Source organism: Alosa alosa, chromosome 21, assembly GCF_017589495.1.
Source record: "Alosa alosa isolate M-15738 ecotype Scorff River chromosome 21, AALO_Geno_1.1, whole genome shotgun sequence".
Classification (NCBI taxonomy): domain Eukaryota; kingdom Metazoa; phylum Chordata; class Actinopteri; order Clupeiformes; family Clupeidae; genus Alosa; species Alosa alosa.
The window spans coordinates 4,780,702-4,797,521 of record NC_063209.1 but is presented as its reverse complement, the minus strand read 5'-3'; the positions used below and the strand labels follow the sequence as shown (position 1 = coordinate 4,797,521).

At 44.2% G+C, this 16,820-nt stretch overlaps 1 protein-coding gene across 7 annotated transcripts; it reads right to left on the bottom strand.

The window, feature by feature from the left end:
• Positions 1 to 4,732: 4,732 nt before the first annotated feature.
• On the bottom strand, positions 4,733 to 16,820 carry smad5 (SMAD family member 5). Of its 7 annotated transcripts, XM_048231054.1 has the most exons (8): positions 16,696 to 16,809; positions 15,276 to 15,372; positions 12,016 to 13,032; positions 11,217 to 11,480; positions 7,320 to 7,430; positions 6,365 to 6,589; positions 5,853 to 6,109; positions 4,733 to 5,703 (listed from the first exon to the last, which is right to left on the bottom strand). In XM_048231054.1, exons 3-8 carry the CDS (start codon positions 12,416 to 12,418, stop codon positions 5,560 to 5,562), a joined length of 1,404 nt encoding a protein of 467 aa, XP_048087011.1. In that variant the 5' UTR covers positions 12,419 to 13,032; positions 15,276 to 15,372; positions 16,696 to 16,809; the 3' UTR covers positions 4,733 to 5,559. The 7 variants fall into 7 exon arrangements, with proteins under 7 accessions (XP_048087011.1, XP_048087008.1, XP_048087014.1 ...); XM_048231051.1 differs by lacking the exon at positions 15,276 to 15,372 and having other exon boundaries at positions 16,696 to 16,820; XM_048231057.1 differs by lacking the exon at positions 15,276 to 15,372 and having other exon boundaries at positions 6,365 to 6,586; positions 16,696 to 16,820.

The window sequence follows — 16,820 nt, the reverse complement described above, 5'->3', positions numbered from 1 at the left end:
AATGACCTTACACATTATTGCCATTCCTCTGAGTTTGAACTCCTTGTATGTCTGTTGCCTCAGGATTCCTACTTTTCTTCAGAGGTTTCATAAATTACTCCAGAGTGCGCAAAAAGGCTGACTCCTCATTTTCTACTATCCCACAAACCAGTACTCTTCATTTACTGAAGGTAAATCCTCAGATGTACAAATATGGGCAGCTGTGTCTTAAAGGATTTGCTTTTAGATTGTACACATTGTATTAGATGACAGATGTTTTAGATATTTTCAGTGTGTCATTTGTTGATAATCATGAATTATCTTAAAGCAAGCTGCTCTACTCTGTGGGACCGAAATGATACATTTTGTTTTTAGCCAGGAGGGGGCAGTCTTGTAAAACTTTATTAAGAATTAGAAAGAACCCCCATTCCACGCAGGGCCAGTTCTAGCCTACTACATTTGGGTGGGCTGGTAAAACTTTTGGGTGGGCAACATATAAATTGATCAAATTGGATCAAAACTGACATAAACACAAAACACAAACACAAATAAAATCGGTAGGCCTACTCAGAGCCGACCCAAGCCCTGATGGGGCCTTGTTAACACTTAATCATTCACATCATTGGCGATTATACAGTATAGCCTATAATATATATATTATATTTTATTCATATTCATTGGAGATCATATTGCAGTTTATAATTACAAATAGCCTAACATATTTTGTCATTAAATATTCCATACTGATTTTTTTTACTTTTTTAACACCTACTGTAGGCCTACCTGCCTTTAATGTCATGATTACGTTGTATTAGTGGTGTCTAAGTCTAATAGGTGCCTTTCACTTTCAAGAAGGAGAATAATGTGTGTCCGTGTCTGTAGGCTATTATTTGGAAATAAGATCTGCATAAGGATATGAGGACATAAGTCAGGATGTTTGCTATTTAATTAGTTAAAATAAATAGCAACTAGATGTACCGCAGAGCGGTACAAAATATGACCGCCGCCCAGTCCAGCACATTTTTTCCACAAAAAGAAATCACGCTGAAAGGCCTATATGATTCTAACTGTCTCACTAAATTGCATTATCCACACTCAATTCTCACTGGTCTCTGCTAGACAACAAGTACCAAAACATGATTAGTTCATAGATTTCACATGTAAAATTCATTTTATACAACCCCACCTCCATCTTGCCTGTTTATAATTCTGAGAAATTCTTGATTGTTTGTGTTATGTTTATGTTATGTGTGTGTGTGTGTGTGTGTGTGTGTGTGTGTGTGTGTGTGTGTGTGTGTGTGTGTGTGTGTGTGTGTGTGTGTGTGTGTGTGTGTGTGTGTGTGTGTGTGTGTGTGTGTGTGTGTGTGTGTGTGTGTGCGTGTTTGTGTTTGTGCCTGTGACATTACTGTGAATGTATGTGTGTGTGTGTGTGTGTATCTGTTTGTGCACATGTGTGCACATGAAATGGGTTAACATGACCCCTGGAGGCAAACATACTGGAAAAAAATGGTCATCCTAGGCCCTACAGTTCTCAAGATATTCACAGAGAACTGTGTCTGCCCCTACCCTCCTTTCAGGGGTCCAGTCCAGCGGGGGCTACAGATCAAAACGAAAAATGACGGTTCCATGCTATCCATGTGGGGGTACATGCCCACCAAGTTTCGTGTACCCCGGTCTTTCAGTGTCCCGGGAATCCTTGTTGGTGTACGTCACTAAATGTACACATAAATTATTTTATTGTAAGGCCCCCCATGAATGAAAGTACACAAAACTTGGCATGCATTCGGAGGGTGTCATAATGATCCTACACTTTTAATTTCGTGCAGTTTTGACCTTGTCAGCCAGAGATATTGTGATGAAAACACCAAATTTTTTGCTTTTTAATTTTTAACTAGGTGGCGCTATACATGAAATAAGTGGTAATGGGATGGGTTGACATGCCCCCTTAAGACCAACATACATAAAAAAGATGGACCTCCTAGGCCCTACGGTTCTCGAGATATTCACAGAAAACTGTCTCCGGCCACCTACAGGCCAGTTGGTGTATAGTAACATAAATTAATTTATTGTGTGGCCCCCATGAACGGAATTCCACAAAACTTGGCGTGCATACAGAGGGTGTCATAATGATCATACACTTCCAATTTCGTGCAGTTTTGACTATGTTAGGTCACAGATACCTTCAATTACAACACCTCATTTTTTACTTTTTGTGTTTAACTAGGTGGCGCTATACATGAAATGAGTGGTTATGGAATGGGTTGACATGGCCCCTTGAGATCAACATACAAAAAAAATGGTCCTCCTAAACCCCACGGTTTTCGAGATATTCACAGAAAACTGTGTCTGCCCTACCCTCCTTTCGGGGGGTCCAGTCAAGCGGGGGGTTACAGATCAAAACGAAAAACGATGGTTCCATGCTATCCACGTGGGGTTACATGCCCACCAAGTTTCGTGTACCCCGGTCTTTCAGTGTCCTGGGACTCATTGACGGAAATTTGGTCATGCGAAAAAGAAAAAAAAGAAAAAAAAAAAAAATCTGACTAAACCTATATGACGCTTCGCTGCGCGGCGGTCATAATAAGAGAACCTGTCTTGGATCACAGAGGAGTGTCATGCAACATTCAATTCTGGTGAGCACTGCACAAATGCTAAGCAAACAAGACGTGAGCTAACTGATAGCTAGAAGGAACTATGCTATTTTCAGATATAAAAGTTTGTCAATAGTTGCGTAGCCAGTCACTCATATGTTAATTAAAATTAATGAATTAACTTAATTTCATTGGTTACAGAGGCAGACTCTGTAACCAATGAAAGATCAGCTATTATTATTTGTTGACATCCAACCTGAAGAGGAACACAAGTTTACCCAACTGCCGGTGCAAGATGAGTAACTTGTAGCTCATCTTCACAAAGGCGCTCATAGTGACCATTGGGTCCTTGGTTACCTGTCTGACCAAAGACCTTTGTCCCCAATCACTCAGTTTGACTTTTCCACTTGAGAATGGTGGAAGCTACCATTCTCTTGGGCACTTTCAATGCTGCAGACATTTCCTTGTATCCTTCCCCAGATCTGTGTCTTCACACAACCCTGTCTCACAGGTCTGGACAATTCTCTCGTTGTCAGGTTTTCACTCTGACATGCACTATCAGCTGTGGGACCTTATATAGACAGATGTGTGCCTCTCAGTAATAATGTCCAAAGAATTCATATAGGCACAGGTGGACTTCAATCTAGTTGCATCTCAATGACCATTGATAGGATGCACCAGAGCTCAATTGCAAGCATCATAACAAAGGGTCTGAATACTAATGTAAATGGGATATTTGAATATTTTTTTTCCCCATTACAAAACACTCCTAACACCTTTTTTGTGGAGTATTTGAGCATTGTGTGTAAATTGATAAGAAAAAAAAAAGAATGAATTGAATCCATTTTAAGATGAGTCTGAAACTTGAATGGGTCTGATCCGGTAGCATTGTCCTTCTGCGATGGGTATGGTATTGCAATGGTTCTCCAAGTAGCACTCATCTATTGCAGAGGTCTTAAACAGAGAAAGAAAGATCAATTGGATGCTGAGGACACCAAGCACCAGTAAATTATGGTTGACACTTACTAATCCAACCAGCCTGCTACCCATGGAAAGGTAATGCCCAGCCTCCATACCTAATGACCATAACACCAGAACTGACTGCCTTCACTGCCCTGCCAGCATACCTGATCAACAACACAAAGAGGGAGCATTTTATAATCTACAGTTGTATGTGTAAATTTGAAGAAAACCGATGTCACCCTCTGATATGCCAGGATTGGCTCTTTCCCCAGTAGTGATCGCTGTGGGAAAAAAACACTGTAATCGGCCGAGACGGAGTATCTGCAGTGAAGCAAACGGTAATGCTTGGACTTTGTTATGATCACGCACAGGGGTCCACTAGAGTGCACGGAATAGTGGCAAGAAGGGTTGATAATGGCATTGTACCCACACCTCCATAACCAACCAACCCACAGTGGATGTGATAAATAATCAATAGGAAAATGGCATTAAAAACGAAGGTCATATCATTAGGAAATCTTGCCGAGGAAAAAAGTGATTGTCAGTGTTGTTACTGATTTTCAATGTTGATGCTGAGAATGTCTCTGTCGATAAGAGTGTTGATCTGATAGGTCTAAAACATGGCAACTTCATATTGTTTGTTTATCCCAGAAAACGGATCACTTGAAAAATATATACATACACACTAGAATGCGTAGAATGAAGGCTGACAGGATTATAGGGAAACATCTTTTACATACTAGGCTCAGGTCAATCTCATTTTCCACAAACATTTCAGATTCCCCTTTTACATTTTAAGGGAATATTAAGTAGACAAGTATTTCACCATAACTGATCAATTCGGTTACCCATCAGCCTATCCATGAGTAGTAAAGATGTCATTTTGGCTCCTTGCTTTAAGCCCTGTGTTAACCATCCAGGCTAAATACTTTGTTCTGTGGACCAGGATGGATCTCCTAATGAGGTAAAAAGTGAAACGAGTCAATCATTTACAGTATGCATTAGAGTGGCACATATAGTTTTTTCATTATATCACAAGGACAGTTTCGCCTATAGTCAAATGAGCTCAAACCAGCTACTGCACTCTGGAGAGTAGCTTCTACACCCAAATGCACTTATAAGTCAGTGATAAACTGTGGACACAGTAATATTTCAACATACATAACATTTTTAGTACAAACTCAATTCATCCAATTGGATGGCGGTCACAAATCGTAATTTGGGTTTAATTCAGATGAAAATGGGTGGCTGTCTTCATAAGCCAAGAAGTGGAAAAAAAATCAATGACCGTTTAAAACACTTATTTATGTCACTGGTTGAAATCAGAAAGTTGCCACTACTAGTAAACAGGACAACAAGCTTGTTGGTACTGAAGAGATTTTGACGATGAAATGTCATTTGCAGATGAAAACCAGCACTTATCCACAGCATTCATTTGATCGGATAGAGACTTTATTTTAAAAGCAGTAACTTTAAGTCTTGTCTCATTGCAACATGGACTATAAAAAGGACACATCTGTAGTGAATTCTGAGTCTAATAGTAAACACATAATGGCAGCTATGCCTTATTGTAAATATGTGGAATTAGACAGCATACCATCTAAACATTGTTCACAGAATTAGAAAGCTGCAGGTTTGTCTGTTTTAAGGTGAAGTAGGGATACATCAAAGTAATTCATGAAAGTATTTTCCATCTACTTGGTAACCTACTCATAGTGAAGGGGGGGGGGGTCACACATACAACCATCATTTGAAAACATTATGCAAAAAACAAACATTTGAAGAAGGCAAACTAAGCAGTAGTATGTCCATTTTTGTGCCACTGCTGTGAATTCTCCTCTGCCAGATTTGCTTGTAGCCTTAGTTCATTCTCACAATTGACTGCTTCAAGGGCTAGCTCATGCTGTAGGCAGTGTAAACAGTTCAGCCTTTAAGACCTCCTCTTCTCAAAAGTAAAAATGTTGAATTTAAAAAAGTAAAAAAACAAAAACACAGAGAGATACTCCCAGCCAATGTAAGGCCATTATTAGGAAACAGAAGAGATGGGGTTCAGAGGAGAGCCCATTTGCGTCAGTACTTTATCCAGCCACTGGAGGGGGCCATGCAGATGCACCTCTATCCAGCAGGGGGTGCTGGTCACATCCTGTCGATGGTACTCCGCACCCCAGCCCTGAAAGCATGGGAAAAGAGAACGGCTCAGGCAATCACATCCACCAAAACATCGATTCATTATGGAACTAAAGATTGCAAGCTTCACTAAAAAGACAATATTCTGTCACAGAAAATCCTCCCGTGGTGTTGAAAAGGCATCTGGCCTACCTTCACAAAGCTCATGCGGATGGTGCACATCTTTGTGAGCTCGTAGACGGCCTCGAAGCCGTGGTTGACCGACTGGGCCAGTAGCTGGGCAAACTCCTGGTTGTTAAAGATCTTGAGGCTGCAGCCGCTGGGGATCTTGCAGACGGTGGTGGGGTGGAAGCCGTGGTGGTAATTGCAGTTTCGACTCTGGACGAAGATGCTGGTGTCGCTTAGGCACTCGGCATAGACCTCTCCACCGACATAATACAAATGTACGCCTACGAGGGCACACAGAGGGCAAAAGAAATGATCAGGTGGAGCAGGTTAAAACGAATGTTGTCAAACCTTGTGAAAATATGACTGACAGTCATGCCTGGCAAGTTTTTTTTGTAATTTTTTTTTTTACAAGACTACCAAGACAAACAATCGTATGACTCGCTGTGTGATCACGCCTCACTTCTCTTCACCCCTACTGACACCAGAGGCATGACGGCAGGTGTTTGACAGGAACGCACTGAACCCCAGCGGTGTACCTTTGCCAATGTGCCGGCGGGTGTTCTCGATGGTGGAGTTGCGGTTGACATTGGAGAGCAGGCCCAGGCAGAAACGGTTCTTGTTGTTGGAAGGGTCGGTGAAGCCATCCACAAGCACACTGGTGGAGGAGGCGTGGTAGGCCTCTCCCACACGGTTGTTCAGCTCATAGTACACAATGGAGCACCAGTGAATCGGCTCTTCATACTCCACTGGCTGGACGTCTACTGAGAGGGACGAGGAGACACATAAAACCAGCAGCACAGATTACAAACTAGTTGAGATTTGTGGGGAAAACGCTCCATTTACTGACTGAGTGCCAGTTCGAGAATTCCGACATGTGGTAACGCTGCAACCTGTGGGAGCTGTCTGAGCAACCTTTCCAAAGAAATACTACTGCAATTTCTGTGGCATTAGTGTCTGTTTTTACAAGTACCAAATGGTCACAGGGAGATTAACAATCCCAAACCGGATATAAGTGCATCCTGCAATAGCAATCCAGTCCGGAGCTGTGGGAGATGGATGATTTTTTTGAAGCACAATGCTCAGCTGTCTCCAATTAAAGAAAATTATCCTCTTAAATAGTGTAGCAATCTAATTTCACATGGGGCAAGAGGCATTTCTGCTGTCACTAGAGCACACTTCCCTTGTACAATGCATCACAGATGTTTGACTGGCTTTTGCTGGCCAAGTGCTACGAGTCCTAGCATTGCCCTCAACATGTCTGGCTCCCTCTGCACCCCAAAAGAACAACACGGCCTAAACGTGGGCCACTTTACTCTTCTCCATTGCTTTAATGACTAAATGACTTTGGTGCACAAGTATGCTAACTGCCAACACAAGCCAAGCACAGAAAAAAAAAAGTAGAAGATATGTTTGTGTAGTAAGCTGTGCATGTCTACTGTGCTGGCTGAGAGGCTAGTCGCGGGGTGGATTCAGGGGAGGGGCCAGCCTTACCTCCTCTGGGCATGTTCTGGGGTACCATGCTGCTCCCGGTCTCCATGGACTGAGAGCCGTCCTGGCCCATCTGCTCGTCAGGGGGCATGTAGGCAGGGGGTGGTGTGTCGGCTGCAGAGAGGACAGAGCCATAAAGAACAGCAGGTCAAGATCAAGATGGCGGAAGGATGTTTGTTTGTGTGTGTGTGTGTGTGTGTGTGTGTGCGCGAGTGTGAGTGTGAGTGTGTGAGATCGCACAGCTGCTCAAGGCAAATGGTTAAAGATCCACACTATTCCCCTGAGTGAGGGCTTCCGATGGATCTTTACCGGAAGCTGCACCCCGCAGTTTATGGAAACCTTTTAGTGTCCGGTTACGCTAATCTGTGACACCAAACACCCATCTCAGGATGATCCTTCAGAAGGTCTAAAATAGCCCATCTCACTACTGATAGATCCACAATGAAGAAAAATAGGACACTCATGTTTTCCATTTAGATTTTTTCTTCGCTGCAGATCTTAGCATGGACAACTTAAGAAAGAGCATTTAGGCAGTCAGCAAGTGGGAGACTTGTAGGTAATGGCATTACAGAGCAGGTAATATCATTACAAGAAGAGAAATGGCCTTCTGTGGGCTCCGTAATGATGCAATTTGTTAATAATTGCCACCGCTGTAATCACATCTAATGCAAGGGAATCCTTTTTCCATTCTGGGGCTCACAAGGGTAAAACGCCATAGGCTCCAATTAGGGGAACTTCCACTATTATCCTGAATAAATGGCAAGCGCATGCCCAACCCCATAAGCCCTGCAGCAAGAGAACCAGTAAGCAAGATGTAGGCACGGTATGTTCCGCACAGGTAGGTCTGCATGCTCTGTCCTCTTGCTGATTCATTACGACCCCAGATAAATCCTTGAGGGGGGGGAAAAGGGGAGGGGTGGGGTGGAGGGGAGGATGACACTCCAATGGTGTTGATCACCTCTTGTGATTGCAGAAGCAGAACTGACACAATGATGCCATCAGGGCCCATTCAGCTGAATCAAACGCTGCTGTAGTCTCTCCCCACGGCGCTATAAAACATTAGCTTCCCTCATGCCTGACTGCATCCCAGGCCAGCGGGTGCGTGCATCAGCAAATCCGCGCGATACAGAATGGGCCGAACGGGCCGGTGCCCAGCACTGGGCACTCATCAGTAGGATACGCAGCTCACGGGACACACTCTGGGCTTTGCTGTGCTGCTTAGCTAGCATTTCAATTGTCCTAGCGAAAAGGGGGCCGATTTGCACTGTCCCATCATCATAACTTATCATGGTATTAGCCCCCCCCCCCCCCCCCCACACACAGACATTCACCCCGCCACCCCCAAAAATCCTGATTGGCTGTAACATTTTAGTTTCTGATTTGTTTTAACAATCATCATCTCCTGCTCTGAGATCTCCATGCAATCCCCTCCACATAATCCAAAAGATACACCAAACAACTAACCATAACAGTGGTCAAATTTAAAGGTATAAAGGGGACATGTCTTGCACTACTCAAACACAACAGTTGTTATTGCCTCCACTAACATTACTGGGTCATAGGTGTGTGTGCCTATGCATGTGTGTATGTGTATGCGTGTGTGGGCATATATCAATGTGCAAACCAGTGTAATTAGGCATGTGGTGAATATGAGCACACAGGGACGCAATCATCGTGATGCCACGGCCCCACAAGCCAGACACGCACAAATTCTATAGACCCTGCATAAGCTAAAGGACTCACTTATGTAAAACCTATTCAAATAATTCCTGATTGTGATATTGTTATTATATTTTTTTACATGTCCAGGGCTTAAATTTCACTGCGGGATTGCGGGTAATGCGCATAATAAAGTCCCGCAACTCTAGCCATCATAATGCGAGAAATTCCCGCATACACTTTTACAGCCTGTCTGATGACGTTAATATAGCCTAATCATTAAGTGGCGTGAATGCGGTGCTATTGACCGGACTGATCAACTACCGAGTTGAATTGAACATAGCCTCATGCAGACGCACACACACACGAAGAGAGAGAGAACCACTTTGCGCTTACGCAAATAGGCTACGCTACCATGGCAAACTTTTACATCTGGAAAGAGCTCCTTGGTAACCATCCTGCTAGCTCAGTCAGGTCACGTCAACACTTGATCCCAGAAAGATTGTCTTCGACATGTTAGTTTTTTCAACATTTATTGTATCTAATGACATAGAAAACATAATGATTTGCATACACATACCGCACTGTGCACAACTTTTATTCACTAGCTTACTATAGCCTAAAACCGTCCAGGTTGAAGGGGGCTAATTACTCCATAGAATTAATCTCACGTATTTTCTTAAAGTGACAGGCACTCAATTACACCTACTCATCAGCAATGTGCACTCAATTGGACCTACACACCACATTAAAGATATGCCTAAGTGTTATAGGTTAAACGTCAATATGAGGCATTCAAATTACTAAATATGTTTAGCTACTAGTAATTACTAGTAAAATGCTATACTTTAAAAAAATGCATTATTAAATAAATACACTCTATATGAATTCAAAAATATATGATAGAAACAGATCACATAAGCTATCATTTTCAGTGTGTGTTTGTGTGTGTGGAGAGAGTCAAGCAGAATCTAGGATGTCCACTGTTGTGAATGATCCCACTACAGTATATATATTACAGATGACGTCAGGGTGGTGGGGGCCCCAAAATCAAACACTTTTTTAAAAAAAGTATCGAAGTATTGAAATCGCAATTCTTGACTTGGTATCAGAATCGACCCCCAAATTGTGTAAATCCCCCCTACATTAATAACCTAAGGGGGGAATTCCCCCCCATTTTGAAAAATTAATTTTAAGCCCTGATGTCACTGTATGCGTTTTAGAAGAAAATAGTCCTAATGAATTATTATTATTGTTGCGCCTGGAGGAACATATAGCTCTGATATTTTTCCGATGTTACAGCACCGAAGTGCCAAATGCACCATGATAAAGGAAACCATTTCTTTCGTAAGAGTTATAGGATCAGAAGAGCTCCTTCACTGTAAGGCTTGTATTTTGTGCATTTGGCAAAAGCCCCAGACAGCAGCTGAGTGGTAGCCTAATTGGGATTCGTTATTTGTAAAAGTGGTTTGCTGCCTCCTGCAGCCTGGACCGTCCGATTGCAGCCCCTTACTTTCACTTTCCGCTGCCCCTGCTCATAGGCGGCATGGCCGGTAATAACGTGGTATGAGATGCGTTGCATATGAAGTTGGTACAGACTACTGAAGATTTTAGATGAGTGACCACGATAGTAGTCTTAAGTAGCTTTTTTGCTAGGCCCAGAGAAGGTTGACAACGTGGAATATTCCGCTGGTTGGTGCACATGCAAGTGTTCAGATTGGTTGTCTGTCCATCATTTACACAGATTTCACTGGAGCAGATCTTGCTCACAACTTTGGTAGCCTGTCTCTTAGCCAGATCATCAGGCCATATAATATGATGTGTAACAGTAGACTATGTAAATTTATGTAGAAAATTATATATTTATTTCCTTAGACATATGGTAATTATACTCCCACCCCTCCCCGCCCGGGCGAGAGCATCGGCCATTGCGATGTTTTACTGTACACATCATCAAATGCCAATTAAGGTGACATCGCCTAACCCTCATACTAGTCAAATTAACCACCTCAGAAATAACGATACTGCAGGTTGCTGCCATCAGGGATGGAAATTAGCACCAGCTGGTAAAATATGAAAGTGCCTGGGAGATAAAAAAATAAAGATGTACTATTGAGTGGCTGGTGAATTTTACAAATACTTTAAGTGGCTGGTAGATGAATACATTTAACGTAAATATTTAAAGTTAATTTCCACCCCTGGCTGCCATGTGTCTACAGTGTGAGGTCTAGGCGTTCGTACCTGGCAGCTGGAAGGGGCTGGAGGGGCCCGAGCTGGCGGGGGAGTTGGGGTAGGTGCCACTGCTGGTGGGCGAGGGTGGGTAGGGCGAGTTGGGTGAGATCGGTAGGGAGCTGCCGCTGCTGTGCTGCTGCTGCTGGAAGGACTCAGGGAAGGTGGCGTTGAGGGGCATGTGCGGCTCGTGGTGGCTCAAGTTGCGGAACTGCACCAGCAGACTGTGCTGCGGGTTGAACTCGCTGTGGCGGGGGACCAACACCGGTGGAAGCACTGGGGAAAGAAAACAGGGCAAAACAAAAGAGTTTGCATAGCAAAGATGTTAAAGCTACTACAGGCCAGGCAGAGTGAGAACAGTCATCAAACGCTGACTAGCAGAAAGCATTTCTGGTGTGCTGGCATCAGGAGGGATCAACAGTGCTGTCTCTGCTCTGCTGTGTGTTATGTGATATTTGCCCTTGAGCGAGTCATCAAGGGCCTCTCAATCACACAGCAGTCAGGAGATGGAGAGGAAAGGTTACACAATGGCGAGAAACTGGAACTCAATCCAGCCATCAGTTTCCAACTCTATGACAGAATATCTATACTGAGCCCGATGACCGTCTCTCAAACAACATGCTTCTCTTTCGACTCAGGAAAATGACACTCAACTGTTCCATGCCCCCGGGCAAACAATATACCTTTGACATATTTACTAGAACATGAGTCAGCATTTCCTTACTCATCTCCCATCGTCTGACTCATCGAGACGACATCTGCATTGATTTCCTTTCCCACACAAGACCACGCCAGCTGGCTAAAAGCTTACCTGGGCTCTCCACGCGTTTGTAGTGGTAGGGGTTGATGCACACCTCCTTCTGTTTGGAGCCGAAGGGGTACTCGCACACCTCCAGCGGCTTGAGCTCGTGGTGCGACTGCAGGTCGGGCCAGCGCCACACGCGGCAGTAGATGACGTGCGGCAGGCCCTTGCGGTGCGAGACCTGGAGGCGGCCGTCGAGCGAGCGCGGGATGGTCACACACTTGCTGGGCTGGCCGGGGCAGCTGAGCGCCTTCTCCAGGTCCTCCATGGCGCCCTTCTTCTTCTTGAGCTTCTTGACCAGGGCGTCCACCGCCTTCTCGGCCCACTTCTCCTCCTCGTCGCCCTGCTTCCAGCCCAGAAGCCGCTTGACGGCCGGGCTCGTGAAGGAGAACAGGCTGGACATGGAGGTCATGGCTCTCCGCGGGAGGTCTCAGGCAAGCCGATCCACGCGAGGGGAAGGGGGAAAAAAAAAAAAAAAAACACACTGTGGAGGAGGGAGGAAAGAGGGGAAGCACCTCCTCAGGAGTCCCAGAGAAGCTGAGGTCAACCGAATGGGCTTGTGTGAGGATGAAGCCGTCAGACAGAGAGAGAGAGAGAGAGAGAGAGAGAGAGAGAGAGAGAGAGAGAGAGAGAGAGAGAGAGAGAGAGAGAGACAAAGAGACAGCGACTTGGTGGGTGCGAGACTGTTTGTGCGTATGCGTTATGAGGGGGTGGGGAAGTGGAGAGGGCCTTAGCCTTGCACGACCAAGGACAGGAAATGGAGGCAGGACGCAGCTGCCGGCACTCAGGAAAGCCTGCAGTGAAGGGGAGGAGGAGAGGGGTGGAGCCAGGTCACACCAGACACATTGGGAAATGGTGCAGAGGAGCAGTTTGGGATTCAGATGGGAATGGACAGACAGATCTGTGGTCCAAAAGAGCCTCTTCAAAAGTGGGGAGTTACGGCAATCTTGCACACATGGGTTGGCTAATAGTCCATGCCAAAAGCAGAGCGGTGTCCACAGCCCAGGCCAATCTGAAGAGCAGCACCTGTGAACAGACAGAAATAGGCCTCAGTTCATTATTAAAGAGTACAAAGATGATTAAAAACTACAGGTTTGAGCAAACAGGTTGCATATTGCCTTGATTAACAGAACAAATGGCCAGAGAAAAATAAGGACACTCAGTTACTTATTATCCTAGTTGGATAATGCTCCCACACTTGATTGATTTGCATGGCTACTGTTCCAGTTACTCTGGCTCAAGATGCCTCTATAGACAGATGTAGCCCATCCTCTCCCTCAACCTAGAAAAAAAGCTCTGGGCTCTCAAAAGCTCTCCACATCTGGGCAGCTCTGTGACCAATGGAAAGCACCGTGTTTGCCATATGTAGTGTCCTGCTTCAACAGTGGGTCGTTGTGCGATGTCATCTGTGAGCAGTGGACCCACACAGCCCCACCCTGGTGTGTTCTCTCCCTCACACAAACACACACAGTCACAGACGCACGCAGGGTAGAGCAGCCAGCAAGCCCAGCTATTGAAAACAGTGTGAGTGCTACCAAGACAAAAAGGATATCAGGCCACTGGGAGTCACTTCCTCCAGTCACATCTCCGCTAGCCCACTCACTCTGCCAGCTCCACCCCACCCACAGGCTGCCAGAAATACACCTCCCACCCCATGGTCTGTCCTACAGCATCCACAGCTTGTGGAAAAGCTCATTTTAGCGCTACAATAAATTCTCCCTTAGGATTTAGAATGTAATGAGGAGAACAAAGCATGCTTTGCTCTTTTATCTTTGATAACGTGCCCCTAGTAGCTGACAACCCTGGGGCAGAAGTTGCTCTCCACCAAAAAGAACATTTGGATCTGGCTCAAGTGCTGATGGCTGGGTAGGATGGCTTGCCCAATGCTTCATCTCCGTGCACTGGGAGAATGAATGTAGGTCACCCCTTCCTGCCCCAGCCTCTCACCCTGTGAAGACAGAGCGCTCGTTATCCAGACCCAGCATGGCTACTGGCACCCACACCACTGTGGCACAGACAGAAGCAAGCAGGGAGGGTGGACCACTCAATCTACTCAATCTGATACTCAACTGGTATGAGCAACACTGCTGCTAGTTCCATAATTTGTTTTTTAGCTTATTCATACTTCTAAGACTTCTTCAGCCATGCTACTGCCAGAAAGTCAAATAAAATAACACATGGACAGTGAGGCATAACATAGTCAGACATTCAGTTGAAAACAATGTGCTCAACGCATTAATATGCAAAGAAGAGGTCCAGCAGAACCCACCTCTGAGACAGTTCAGCATCCCTGCAGCCACACAGTGCTTGTACAGCTGGACAAGGGTATCAGAACCACTCCCAGTCATATGCTTCACAAGCAGCACAAGGGGAGGGAGGATCCGGCTGAGGTGACTTACAGGCTTTGTGCTCCATGGTTTACACACTGGGCACCTGCAGCAGTCACACAAGGACACTTCTCCTCAGTCACTTCTATTGATTTCCCTCACAGAGCGGGTGCTATCTTGCCTCCCACATGCTTGCAGTTGCAAAATTCCTGTTTCATCTCATGCAGGAATCATGTGGGCCACAGTTGACTGGCAATACTACAGAATGCTTCATTCCCTATTCACACCGTAACCCTCACCTGTAAGTCAGTTTGGATAAAAGCATCAGCTAAAGGAATAAATGTAACCCACAATTTATAGAGCAAAGAGGGTTGTGGTGGGGTGTTCATGTTAATTCAGGCATGAGCTAGCTTTTGTGCCCCCTGATAAACCCAGGAACCAAACCCTGGGAGACAGGGTTCAGACTGCCTAATTGCTCCCTGTCTAATTACTCGTGACACCATATACACCCACTCTGTCCCTGGTGTCTGACATCATCCACACAAATTGGAGGGGCTCCATTGTTTGACACTGGTAACAACACAACCACACTCTCACACTCTTTTGGCTGAATTTGGAGGGAAATGTGCAAAGCCTTCTCCTGTGCTCTCCAAAAACACAGGAACAGTCCCCTTTGACCACAGTACTTCATAATAACAGGTTCAACATTGCTCAGAAAGACATTGTAATGACAGGTAACACCACAATTGAAAAAAAGACATTCTAATATAACCAGAACTTAGATCAGGCATACTGGAGAAGCATATCCTCAATTCAAAAATAGCTTACACAATGTCACAGCTGTACATCGTACATGTGGTAATTACAGTATTAGTACCAGTAAGTGCTTCAGCACTGAGGTATGGAAGGTGAGGTGTGATATTTCAAAAGAATGTTGCTTACTGGCTAATGATTTGTCTGTAAAATAGATCACTTCACACCACTCCAGTCTGCCTGATTATCAAGGACACCACTGAAACCTGAACAAACACTAGGTAGCCTAGTGGCAAAACAAAGTGGAGTTTATTTTTTCACATGACAATCTCAGAAATAAGTGTAAGATAAGGCTGTGTAAGGACAGCATGTGTGAACTAAGTCAACTTAACCAAATTCATTCTATCGTTTACACACACATCAAATTAACGTTACATAAATTCGCAAAGGTAATGTTAACTGTCAACATGGGGGACACTTAGGCTTACTGTTTCATTTATGATAAGCTTAGGTTAACGTCAAACAACTCCATAACTTGAAAGAACATTTCAGCAATGTTTTAACTCAACTAACCGTATTGCTATTTTGACGACGTTAACATTAACCCATTCTGTCTGTACAATTAGCCAAGAGCTGAATACAGCGTAACAAGGGTAGTAAGCATGGATGGTTATATCGCAATCAATGCATTTTTAGTAATCGATGAGCGTTAACTTACCTATTCAATGAAAATCGAATGGTATTGTCTGATGTTCACGTAACATACATTTCATTTGCAAGTGAGATAACTAGCTCTTCAGCCATGATGCATAACGTTAACGTTACCATGATAACAAAAGTTACGTTCAGTCAGAAAACACAGCAGAAGTTTGTTTTCAAACTTGAAGACTATCTATTAACTCTAATGTGAGCGAGTTACATTTGATCTTAACGTGAAATAAAGTTTAACCTTACCAAGCGTGAGTTAGAACACGTTAACTATGATGGCTAGCTAGCTAAAATGCGGAAAGGTTGAGACACAAATAAAGGGCGCATTCCACAAAGGACACAATGTTGGCCTAGAAAACCATCAAACTCAATCAAAACTTATTCAATCCGTTGGCCAATTATCTATACTCTGGAATAAGGATAACAATAATTAGAACAGACTATTAGTTTTAAGGAAAAAGTAACGGTGCGTTAGCCAATTGGATAACACACTATCACAATGCATTAACTTACACTAATCAGCCGCGTTAGCTAAGGCAAGTTAGCTTGCTAGACGATAGACCACAAGAACGCACCATTTCTGTTCGAAGTTGTAGTTGGTATGTTTGAAATTACTTTTCATTCAAGTTCCTCTGAAAGCTGACCAGCTAAGATGACCGTTAACTGGATGTTAGCTATGGTTACATTCATTTCAAGTCAGCTAAGTTAGTTAGGTAGCCACTTCATTTCTCCTTTCCCCCACCCCCACTAGAAAGGGAGAAAAAACAGAAAACTTTTTTTCCAATCAGTTCAACACCCCACCCCCTATGGAAAACACCCTATTCAACTGATTAAAATTAAGTTCTTATGTAGCCACCGAAACAGGTTTGTATATTGGATCTGATATAGTTACATCGCATACCTTTGAGAAAACGAAGACGCTTCCCTATTCCTTTCCTCCTGTGAACACACTCCGACATGAACCTATTTTTTTTTTCTTTTTTCACTCTGTCTTTACCCGACTCCCTCGTCTCCCATGTCCTGGCG

What these genes read in the sequence shown, in the direction of transcription:
- smad5 (XM_048231051.1), bottom strand. Translation starts at nt 12,418, where the DNA reads ATGACCTCCATGTCCAGCCTGTTCTCCTTCACGAGCCCGGCCGTCAAG. An exon ending in CCAGAACATGCCCAGAGGAG is followed by an intron (nt 6,590 to 7,319) that starts GTAAGGCTGGCC and finishes CGTCCCTCTCAG; the next exon opens with TAGACGTCCAGCCAGTGGAG. An exon ending in TCCGCATGAGCTTTGTGAAG is followed by an intron (nt 5,704 to 5,852) that starts GTAGGCCAGATG and finishes CCATGCTTTCAG; the next exon opens with GGCTGGGGTGCGGAGTACCA.